The 12,500-nt window shown below is 49.6% G+C and overlaps 1 protein-coding gene across 8 annotated transcripts in view; it reads right to left on the bottom strand.

Annotated features, from left to right (window-relative positions):
- LOC135235652 (BCAS3 microtubule associated cell migration factor-like) overlaps window positions 1-12,500 on the bottom strand; it is a 170,077-nt gene that overhangs the window by 5,536 nt on the left and 152,041 nt on the right. For all 8 annotated transcript variants that reach the window (XM_064301346.1, XM_064301348.1, XM_064301349.1 and 5 more), the window contains one exon: window positions 6,619-6,786. In XM_064301346.1, coding sequence (XP_064157416.1) covers window positions 6,619-6,786 — 168 coding nt within the window. The remainder of the gene's footprint in view (window positions 1-6,618; window positions 6,787-12,500) is intronic.

Raw genomic sequence — 12,500 nt, 5'->3', positions numbered from 1 at the left:
CTCTACCCCAGGCCCTGCTCTTCTGCCCCATACCTCCTGCCCTGTCCCTATAACTCATACTTTAGGCCCCGTCCCTCCTGCCCCAGGCCCCGCCCCTCTCTCTCTCTCTGTCTCCGGGAGACGGGGAGGCGGAGCACGCCCACCGCGGCTCGGTGCAGCGTTCTGCCGCGGCTCTCTTGGCTCAGAAGCCGCGGCAGGAGAGCGCGCTTCCGGCACAGGCATCTCACGGACCGCGATCGCCGTGTTTGGGCCATCCATCATCGGCGGGGGGGGCGAGGGAAGGGGGGGGGGGGCGAGGGGGGGGTGGTGATTGATGGAGCCGCCGCGGTACCGGCAGACCGGGCCAGAGCGTTCGGCTGCGTGCAGATTTTCGGTACAGATGCATATCTACAAGGCTGCTGCGGGCCGGGATAACAGGGGTACGGGCGCTGACCCACGTAATCGCCCCAATTTCAGCTGGAGCCCCCCGTCCAACCCAAACAGGCGGCGTTTGAACAGGGCCGCCGCGGCGAGCGCTTCGATGAGCAGCAGGGGTTTACACAAGGGCCCCGGAGCCAAAACACACACTCGGACGGCCGGGGCCCGGCCAGGCCCAGTCACGCACGCTCGCTGCGGTGCTGCTGAGCCGCGATTGGTCTCACATCAGCCCCGTGGCTGCTTTAGCTCCGCCCCTCTCCCCACACCCCAGGTCCTGAGCCCCGATGCGAGGGGCGGGGCCTCAAACGCAGACTGGGAGGGGGCGGAGCTGCGGTGACAGGGGCAGGGTGAGAGAGGTGAGGAGTGAGAGGGGGGTGAGAGAGGTGAGGAGTGAGATGGAGGTGAAGAGTGAGAGAGGTGAGGAGTGAGAGAGGGGTGAGAGAGGTGAGGAGTGAGAGAGGTGAGGGAGAGGTGAGGAGTGAGAGGGAGGTGAGGAGTGAGAGAGGTGAGGGAGAGGTGAGGAGTGAGAGAGGGGTGAGAAAGGTGAAGAGTGAGAGAGGTGAGGGAGAGGTGAGGAGTGAGAGAGGTGAGGGAGGTGAAGAGTGAGATATGGTTTTGGCATGTTTGGCAGGGGGAGCGTGTAACACTGGTTAAGCCCAAATTGCTTGTCCACTTATTAAGCACTACAGCACACTGCAGTGCTGTATTACTTTTATAAAACAGCTACAACATACAAGAGACAAGACTCTCTCTCTCTCTCTCTCTCACACACACACGCTCCTGAATTTCTCCCGCTTTCATTTTCAACTCCTAGGTCAGTCTCCATTTCTCTCTCTCTCTCTCTCACACACACACACATGCACTCCTGAATTTCTCTCGCTTCCTTTCTGACTCCTCTGTCAGTCTCTCCATCTCCTCTCTCCCTCCCTCCCTCTGTTTGCCAGGGTTTGGTGAGTGCCCTGCCCCCCCTCCCCCCAGGTCTGAAAAGCACATAAACACTGAGCAGCGATAGGGTCTCATCACTCCCCACCCGCTGATAAGATCTTTCTCGCTAACTGTACGGGCGCATGTACACGCAGAGTTACGTGTCGCGCAGCTGGCCGGTGTTTTGTTTGCAGATAGGGTCGGACGGCGGAGGGATACGTCCGCAGTCCACCGCGAGGACTCAGCAGGGCCGCGCTCCGGCGAGAGGCAGCCGTTTGGGTAATCTCACTGCGCTCCGGCGAGAGGCAGCCGTTTGGGTAATCTCACTGTGCTCAGGTGAGAGGCAGCCGTTTGAGTAATCTCACTGCGCTCCAGTGAGAGGCAGCCGTTTGGGTAATCTCACTGCGCTCCAGTGAGAGGCAGCCGTTTGAGTAATCTCACTGTGCTCCAGTGAGAGGCAGCCGTTTGAGTAATCTCACTGCGCTCCAGTGAGAGGCAGCCGTTTGGGTAATCTCACTGTGCTCCGGTGAGAGGCAGCCGTTTGGGTAATCTCACTGCGCTCCGGCGAGAGGCAGCCGTTTGGGTAATCTCACTGCGCTCCGGCGAGAGGCAGCCGTTTGGGTAATCTCACTGTGCTCCGGCGAGAGGCAGCCGTTTGGGTAATCTCACTGCGCTCCAGTGAGAGGCAGCCGTTTGGGTAATCTCACTGTGCTCCGGCGAGAGGCAGCCGTTTGGGTAATCTCACTGCGCTCCAGCGAGAGGGAGCGTTGGTAATCTCACTGGCTCGTGAGAGGCAGCCGTTTGAGTAATCTCACTGCGCTCCAGTGAGAGGCAGCCGTTTGGGTAATCTCACTGTGCTCCAGCGAGAGGCAGCCGTTTGAGTAATCTCACTGCGCTCCAGTGAGAGGCAGCCGTTTGAGTAATCTCACTGCGCTCCAGTGAGAGGCAGCCGTTTGGGTAATCTCACTGCGCTCCAGCGAGAGGCAGCCGTTTGAGTAATCTCACTGCGCTCCGGAGAGGCAGCCGTTTGAGTAATCTCACTGCGCTCCGGCAGAGGCAGCCGTTTGAGTAATCTCACTGCGCTCCGGGAGAGGCAGCCGTTTGAGTAATCTCACTGCGCTCCGCGAGAGGCAGCCGTTTGAGTAATCTCACTGCGCTCCAGCGAGAGGCAGCCGTTTGAGTAATCTCACTCCCGTGAGGCCGTTGGTAATCTCACCAGCTCGCGAGAGGCAGCCGTTTGAGTAATCTCACTGCGCTCCAGTGAGAGGCAGCCGTTTGAGTAATCTCACTGCGCTCCAGCGAGAGGCAGCCGTTTGAGTAATCTCACTGCGCTCCAGCGAGAGGCAGCCGTTTGAGTAATCTCACTGCGCTCCAGTGAGAGGCAGCCGTTTGGGTAATCACACTGCGCTCCAGTGAGAGGCAGCCGTTTGGGTAATCTCACTGCGCTCCGGTGAGAGGCAGCCGTTTGGGTAATCTCACTGCGCTCCAGTGAGAGGCAGCCGTTTGGGTAATCAGCTCGATCACTGAAGCGCCTTCAGCGGTCTGGCTGTTTCAGTAATAGCCGCACGACGCTTCAGTGCGAGTTCAGTAATGACCGCAGTTGTCGAGCAGACCGGCTGAATTCAAGGGAGCTGTGCACAGCAGGGCAAGCGATGTTTCTCACCCTGCGTGTGTGTGTGAGTGTGTGTGTGAGTGTGAGTGCGTGCATGCGTGCGTGTGTGTGTGTGTGAGTGTATGTGTGTGTGTGTGTGTGTGAGTGTATGTGCGTGTGTGACAGTGTGTGTTTGTGTATGTGTGAGTGTGACAGTGTGTGTGTGTGTGTGTGTGTGTGTGTGACAGTGTGTGTGTGTGAGTGTGTGTGTGTGTGACAGTGTGTGTGTGCGCGCGCTTCTCCTCACAGAGTGTGTATTGTGGTGCGGTGTCAGAGGGTCAAACAGCTGTTTAATGGCCACTGTCTGTCTCTGCTTCCGGAAGCACAGTCACTTCCTCCCCCAGTCAGCTGGCTCTCGTTTAAAGGGAAAAACCCGATTACCCTCCTGGTCACAGTGCGCACTTCAGGCCAGTGTGCGATGGAACGGCCTCAAGCCTCACAGCCACCGGCCCACAGGAAGCACCCAGCTCCGTCACAACAAATTACAAAACAGGAACTTCCAACACAATGGCAGACACTCATTCCCGAAAAATGTCCATCGTGTGCCTCCCATAGAGAATGCGCTGGAACCCAGGAGAGGGTCGTGGCAGACATAACACAGTCACAGAGTAAGGGGGGTCGGGGGGGGGGGGGAGGGTGCTGCCAGTTTTAATCCTGAATGGGGCAAAGCTGTAACCATGAGTGCAATTCTGAAGATGTATCAGTGAACACTCAGCTGACTAGATGGATATGCATATGCAGGTCTTCATAAAAATAAATGAGCCTCCATATGCTGTAAAACTACCACAAAGTTTGGGCTGTATTTTCCGGCCGCTGCATGGTATCTAGCAAGCGGTCACAACGGTGAAATACTGTTTCTGTCTGCGTTCCTCAAACCGTGTGCGTGCGTGCGTGTTCCTGATGCTCCTTCCTGCTTAAAGTGGAATTTATGTTTGGTTAGCACCAATAAGAATAATCCAATTAGCGACATTACCCCACTGAGGCAAATCGAATTCTAAATCTAATTTCAGCAGAGCTGCATTTCAGCATAAGGCCCACCCCCAAGTCTCTCTGGCACTGTTTAACTTCCACTCACTCCTCTCTTTCTCTTGTGTGTGTGCATGCGAGCGTGTGTGTGTGTGTGTGAGGGACTGTATGTATGCGTTTGCATCAGTGTGTGAGAGAAAGTGTTTGTGCAAGTGTGTGTGCACTTGTGAGCGTTTCCGTGATTATGACCCGTCCATCTCGCAAATCAGCCCCCCTGCAACATCTGTCTATGTGTTCTGGAGTTCCGCCCTCTGTGCTGGCCCTTTCTTGGAGGGCAAAGGGTTAAAAGTGTGTGTGAGACAGCATCATGTGATCAGTAATGAACGGGACCAGTGGGTCACGTGATCAGTAACGAATGTGACCAGTGGGTCATGTGATCAGTAACGAACGTGATCTGCAGGTCATGTGATCAGTAATGAATGTGACCAGTGGGTCACGTGATCAGTAACGAATGTGACCAGTGGGTCATGTGATCAGTAACGAACGTGATCTGCAGGTCATGTGATCAGTAATGAATGTGACCAGTGGGTCATGTGATCAGTAACGAATGTGACCAGTGGGTCATGTGATCAGTAACGAACGTGATCTGCAGGTCATGTGATCAGTAATGAATGTGACCAGTGGGTCATGTGATCAGTAACGAACGTGACCTGTGGGTCATGTGATCAGTAACGAACGTGACCAGTGGGTCATGTGATCAGTAATGAATGTGACCAGTGGGTCATGTGATCAGTAACGAACGTGACCTGCGGGTCATGTGATCAGTAATGAATGTGACTTGCAAGTCATGTGATCAGTAATGAATGTGACTTGTGGGTCACGTGATCAGTAATGAATTTTGCACAACGTGAGGCTGCGTAAATGAATTTAGTGCCAAACAGACATACAGCAATGGTGGCTCTTCCACCCTAAACCCTAAAATCAGGGCCTCATCACCTCCCTGCTCAAAAACCCAGCATCCACAGTCCCAACCTAATCTCCCTAATCAAAAAAAGGCTTGGACCTCCTGAACTAGTGAAACGTTTGAATTGTCAAAATGGGCATTCCCCCAGTCGCTCCCAGCGCAAACCGGCTGACGTGCTCCGTTCAAAACTCAGAAATTCCCTGCTTGCGTGCTAGAAATGAGTAAGACAGCGGAAGGGGCTCACGCACCAACACTCATCCTGCAAAAACTCCAGCGAGAACAGGCTGAACAACCGACAGGCCAGTTAGCTAAATGAAGCAAAGAGGCTGCAACGCGTTAAATTCTCCAGGTTGTGTGTGAACAGTAAGAACTGTGCATGAGAAAAAATAAACAACTAGAGCCGGTCAGAGAGGACGCTAAGCGTTACTGAGTGAATCACAGGCGGCTCACCGGAAGGTCTCTCCGCTCAATAAACCTCCCATGCTGTGCTCCTAACCTCAGACAGCTCACAGACAACCTAGAACATTCTATGAAAACCACAAATGCAGTGTAGTAGTGACACACACACACACACACACTGAAACCCACACCAAGGTACAAGCATGTGCAAACAACACACACCCAAATAAAGCACACCAACACAGAGCTCACCGCATTGTATTTGCGTAGCGTAAACACTAGCAACATCAACCGTCCCTGTTGACTGTTAAAGGTAGCGTGGTTCCTCCTGGTTATCCAGTTCCCAGTTCCCAGTGTACTTAGTGTTTTAAAACTATTAATTTCAGCAAGGTCACAAAAATGAATGGGAGTAAATTGGAAACCAGGAGGAACGATGCTGTTGTTAACGGTCAAACAGGGACAGCTGATGTTTTTTTGTTTTTTTGCCATTTTCTCCCCAATTTGGTCGTTATACCAATTCCCTGTGTGTATCACAGTCCTGGTCGATGCGCTATCCTCTGTCGGTCTGGGGAGGGTGTAGACTACCACACGCCTCCTCCGATGCATGTGGAGTCGCCAGCCGCTTCTTTTCACCTGACAGCGAGGAGTTTCACTGGGAGAGTGTAACGCGTGCGGAGGTTCACGCTATCTCCCCCAGATCCCCTCCCTGCTTAACAGGCACCCCAACCAACCAGTAGGAGTCGCTATTGCAATGATCAGGACTCATACCCTCACCGGCTTCCCACCCGGTATGATTGTGTTTGTAGGAACATCTAACCAAGCCGAAAGTACTGCTGGGGATTGAACCCGGGTCTCCGCGGTGGTAGGCGAGCGCTTTCACCTCTACACTACCCAGACGGCCAGATACAGCTGATGTTGCCGGTACTCATGCTACGCAAAATAAAATGCAGTAGGCTCCACAAGATCACTTGTGTTATAGCAAAGTTAAATATCTCTTTAATCTCTACAATAATAAACATGTGATTAGAGTGTTGTTGCTTGAACATTGTCACAATCGTTACTAGTAATTGAAGGCAGTGTTCCAGAACACTGAACCTACCCTTCAAAGGGTTAAATGTGTGTCTGTTAAGGATAGATGTTGCAACAGTAAGACACCCTCCCACATAGACTCCAAAGGCAGACTCCACACACAGACTCCAAACGCAGACCCCACACGCAGACACCACACACAGACTCCACACACAGACCCCAGACGCCTACTCCACGCGCATACCCCACACGCGGCGCGGTGACTCACCTGTGCCCGCTCCCACCACGTCCCGGCCGGGGGACTCGCACATGGCGTCGGCCAGCCGCTCCCGCAGCCCCTCCTCCGTGGTGTCGGCGCAGGTCACGTGACGCAGGCCGAAGCTGTCCGGCCAGCTGCCGCACACCTCCAGGAGGGTGACGCCGTGGTCGAACGTTCCTGTGAGACAGGGGGGGGGGGGGGAGACCGGGTCAGTCCAGCACTTTATAACCACCACTGCACAAGAGCACCACAGCATACATAACAACAGACACAGGGAAACATGGATATTACTGCAGCGGTGACATGACATCTATCCCTTTACTCATCCCTCTGTCCCCGTTTCTCTCTCTGTGAGAGAGCGTGTGTTCTTTATTCCTCTGTCACTTATTCCAGTATTTCTTGCTCCCCGTGTGTGTATGTGTGAGATAGCGTGTGTGAGAGTGTGTGCCTGTGTGTGTGCGTGTGTACGTGTATGTGTGTGTGTGTGTGTGTGAGAGAGAGCGTGTGCCTGTGTGAGTGTACATTTATGTGTGTGTGTGTGTGTGTGTGTGAGAACATGTGCCACTGTGTGTGTGTGTGTGTGTGTGAGAGAGAGAGTGTGTGTGCGTGTATACGTGTGTGAGAGCATGTGTGAGTGTGCGTGCGTGTATATGTGTGTGAGAGCATGTGTGAGCATGTGTGAGAGTGTGTGTGAGAGAGAGTGTGTGTGCGTGTATATGTGTGTGAGAGCATGTGTGAGTGTGCGTGCGTGTATATGTGTGTAAGAGCATGTGTGAGTGTGTGTGAGAGAGAGTGTGTGTGCGTGTATATGTGTGTGAGAGCATGTGTGAGTGTGCGTGCGTGTATATGTGTGTAAGAGCATGTGTGAGTGTGTGTGAGAGACAGAGTGTGTGTGCGTGTATATGTGTGTGAGAGCATGTGTGAGAGTGTGTGAGTGTGTGTGAGAGAGAGAGAGTGTGAGAGAGAGAGAGAGGCTGCTTAGAGAGTGGCTGCTTAAAGAATGAGCTCTTAAAAATATCAAACAAATACAGTGTTTAGATGTGAAACAAAATACATATAATCGATAAAAAAGCAGAATTAAAGAAAAGAAGAACATAGAAGAATATAATTTTTTTTAAAACAAAAGAAGAATAGAAAATAACTTAAATACGGACATAACAAGGGAAGGTACAAAGCTAGGAGAAAGCTAGGAGCAAAGCTAAGCCAAAGTTAAAGGAAATAAAAAGCAAAGGTAAGCCTTGGGAGAAACTGTATACATTAGTCATAAATTAGAACATTTGGATAACTATATACATATTTTCTTTAATTAAAGTAGTAATATAATATTTAATACAGTAAAAAGAAAAAATCTGTTCTGATAGCATTAGCTTAGCTCAATAGCTCAACCCAAGGCTAGAAGGAGTGGCAGTTAAAGCTGTTGAAAAGTATCAATTTTCTGAGCTGTCACCATGGTAACCAAGCACGCTGCTGTGGAGATTCCGTACCCTCCTAAGCTGAGAAGTGCAAAGGCTAAGAAGAAACATAAACTAACGGTTATGAGAAACAACCCCGAAACCCTATATGTGGACTTTGCTGAAAAGGCAAACAATAAGGTTAAAAACAATTTAATCTTTTTCACAAATAACACCAAGGCCTGGCACAGTGTTGTATGTAAACACTACCCTCATATTCAGAAGGGAGGGATAGGAAAGGGGAGCAAAATAACAGTTTGTGAAGATGAACATTTGGACAGTATAGTGCTAAATGTGAACATTTACACAAATGGGACTGTTCTCATACAAAGTGCTACTGAGGCCAACCTGGATGCTTTTGAGAAACACTTCCCTGCCCTGAAAGAGAAGGCAGAGAAGGAAAAGTGTCCCTCACGCTCCCCACAGAGCGAGAGGATTCAGATTCAGAGGAAACCACACCCACCACTGTACCTAACCTGCCCTGTGCTGCCCCGCTTCTCCCCGATCTGACACCCAGCACATGAGGGAGACCCTGGCCTTGCTTGAGCTGGAGTTTGCAGAGTTCAGAGAGCTCACTATGGCCAGGCTCTCCGAGGCATATCTCCCTCTGCAGCAGCAGGAAGAGCAGAACCAGCAGAGCAGAGAGATCAGCACAGCCATCGCTGCCCTGAGAGCAGAGACCACAGAACTGAGGCAGGACAACCAGGCCCTGAGAGCCCAGCTGGCCTCTGTGAAAGAGGAGACGCAGCGCAGGGAAAGATCCTTCATCATGGAGCTACAGGATCTGAGAGAGCAGCTACAGACACACACATGCACACCCTGTACTGCCCATTCAAACACAGATACTGACAAACACTCCACTCCCCTCCAAACCACAGCCCACCCCCCAGCTGACCTGCAGGCTCATACTGATGCCCCCCCTGACTCACAACATTCACCAGCGCCAGAAAACCCCCCCAGCACACAGACCAACACCCCTCAGACACTCCCCCCCTCTCTGACGCACAGCCCACCCCCAAGGCACAGCCCCTTCTGCAACACAGCCCCCCACCAGCAGAACACCTGATCCACAAGTGGTCCTTCTCATGGACTCAAATGGGAAGTTTATTGACCCCAATAGGCTTTTTCCTGGTAAGCAGGTAAAGGCGACCCGCTGCAGTAACACAGCCCGCGCCCTGGAGCTGCTCAAGCGGGACACGCTGGGAAGCCCTCACTATGTCATACTGCACACCGGCACCAACGACCTGCCCCGCCTGCGCCAAAACACCGCCCACGCAGTAAGGAGGATGGCAGAGAAAGCCTCCCGAGAGTTCCCTGAATCTCGCGTGGTCATCTCCACACTGCTGCCACGGAATGATGTCCCCCCCATGTCATCAGGGACATTAATGCGGAGATCGCCAGAGGCTGCGCTGCACTGCCCAATGTGCACCTGGCTCGCCACCCCACCATCGGCCCCTGGTACCTCTACGATGGATTGCATCTAGACAAGGAAGGTATCAAAGTCTTTGCTAAAACGCTAAAAGACGTGGCACTGGGACGCAATCCATCCAGCCCCGCCTCCACCATCAACAGGCCCCATCTCAGGCATCAGCCCCCCACGCCATCGGTCACCATCCTCGGGCCCCACATCGGCCTGACAGCAGCGGTCATCACTCCAAACCCCGCGCCACCCAGCACCCCGCAGTCCCCATAAGGCCCCCGCCCCCAGGGCTCACCCCCACCAACACCAGCCCAGCTACGCTGCAGCCCTCACAATGGCCCTGTCCCACCTGCCCTCCTTCTGAGCTAGGTGAGATCAAACACCTGCTCAGTGTGCTGTGCGATAGGTTGCTAAACTAATATGAATATTTTGTTGATGTGAATACATAATCTAATATGTGAGTATACAGTATAAACCAGTTATACTGTGTACTATACAAATAGTAAGTTAAAAAAAAAAAATTTTTTAAAAGACAGTAGTTTATTATCAACTATGTATTTTGTTTCACTCGAAATGCTGTGAATGATTAAAATGAGTTCATTCTGTGTAAGCTGTTGGAACATACAGGGTCTGTGGTCTTCTGTGTTTGGGCTGAAAAGCACAGACCCTGAATTCCTCAAAAACATTTCTAATGCTGACATTTTAATTTTTGTTGAAACTTGGTGCCGAGAAGATACCGTCACCCACTGCCCTCAGGTTATGGCGAAATTATAGTGCCCTCTATAAAATTAAAAACAGTGCGACATGGCAGAGACTCCGGAGGATACTGGTGTGGTACAAAGAGGAACTGGCTAAATTCATCACAGTAACCAAAAAGAACAATCCCACTTATGGTTAAAATTGAACAAAGAAATTGCAGATTGGGAAAAAGATATATTCTGTGTGCAGCTTACGCTGCCCCACATGAATCCCCTATTATAATGAGGAATTCTTCAACGCTCTGCATACAGAAATATGCCATTTCCAGGCCCAGGGAAATGTGCTACTGTGTGGCGACCTTAACGCCAGAACAGGAACAGAACCCGACTGTATCGATCCCCAAGGAAACAATCATATATTTGGAAACACCCCTTTGTACATTACACCAACCACTACAAAAAGAAATAATCCGGACAATATAATAAATAAGAATGGTAGGGAGTTAGTGCATCTCTGTCAAGCCTTAGGCCTGTACATCCTTAATGGCAGGATCAGAGGGGACTCTTTAGGAAGGTTCACATATTGCTCAGCTCTTGGGACTAGTGTTGTGGACTATGCTGTCACTGACATGGACCCTTCCTCCTTTAGTGCATTCACTGTCAGGCAACAAACCCCCTTTCAGACCATAATCAAATAAGTGTATTTCTGAAAAGATTTGGACAATCCAGAAACTCAAACACAGCCCTGTAAGCTGTATAAACTTAATAAATCGTACAGATGGGCTGAAACAAGCACAGATGAATTCACAAAAGCAATGAGATCACGCTGAATTAACTAACTCTATTAACACATTCATCAATACTCCTTACCAAAATAACAGAGAAGGCTTAAATCTGGCTGTTACTAATATCAATTATATTTTCCAGAAAACAGCAAATAAAGCTAAACTAAAAGTTCATAATAAAAGGAAGCTGAACAAAAATGAAAATTGGTTTGATATTGAATGCAAAAATATTCGAAAAACCTAAGAAAATTATCAAACCAAAAACATAACCAACCATACAACTCTGATTTACGCCTCAGGTATTGTCAAACTCTTAAAGAATATAAAAACACCCTAAAACAGAAAAAACAAAAATACATAAATAAAACTCTGAATGATATTGAAGAATCAGTTAATCAAAACCAGTTTTGGGATTTGTGGAACAATTTAAGCACAGCAAAGCAACACGAATTAGCCATTAGTGATGGAGCCATTTGGAAACAATATTTTGAAAATCTATACTGTGAAATCAGTCAAAAACACACCATACAATGATTAATGAACAACTAAACAAATTGGAATCAACCATCAAGGATAATCAAAATCCATTGGATAAACCAATTTCCCACAAAGAACTGATCGAAAAGCTCCAGTCTCTAAAATCAAGAAAATCATGTGGTCTTGATGGAATTAGAAATGAAATGCTAAAAATAGCACCCCAGAAATGCATGACGCTCTGCTTAAATTGTTCAACCAAGTACTGAGTTCAGGATGCTTTCCTGACATTTGGAACCGGGGCTTATATCCCCAATTTATAAAAGTGGAGACAAATTAGACCCCAATAATTACAGAGGCATTTGTGTAAGCAGTAATCTGGGGAAGGTATTTTGTAGTATCATCAATTCAAGAATTGTAACCTTCCTTAACGAGCACAATGTCCTGAGTAAAAGTCAAATTGGATTTCTCCCAAATCATCGTACCACCGATCATATTTACACCCTACACACCCTAATAAATAAACACGTCCACAAAACAAAAATGGTAAAATCTTTGCATGCTTCATTGATTTCAAGAAAGCATTTGACTCGATTTGGCATGACGGATTATACTACAAAATTCTCCAAAGTGGTGTAGGGGTAAAGTTTATGATATAATTAAATCAATGTACTCAGAAAATAAATGTGGAGTGAAAATTGGCGACCAAAGAACAGAGTTCTTCACACCAAAACAGGGAGTAAGGCAGGGCTGTAGTCTGAGTCCAACACTGTTCAATATTTACATTAATGAGTTAGCGGTGCAGTTGGAACAGTCTACAGCCCCGGGCCTCCTCCTACATGACACGGAAGTAAAATCTTACTCTATGCAGATGACCTGGTTCTGCTGTCTCCCACTGAAGAAGGGTTACAGCAGAACCTAGCTCTGGTAGAGGATTTCTGTCAGAACTGGGCACTGACAGTAAACTTAAAAAAGACAAAAATAATGATCTTCCAGAAAAAAGCCAGATGTCAGGAAAACAGGTTCCAGTTTTTTCTAGGCAACACCGCCCTAGATCACACTC

Source organism: Anguilla rostrata, chromosome 12 (genome assembly GCF_018555375.3).
Source record: "Anguilla rostrata isolate EN2019 chromosome 12, ASM1855537v3, whole genome shotgun sequence".
In the NCBI taxonomy this organism is placed as follows: Eukaryota; Metazoa; Chordata; class Actinopteri; order Anguilliformes; family Anguillidae; genus Anguilla; species Anguilla rostrata.
This window is presented reverse-complemented; position numbering and strand designations above follow the sequence as displayed.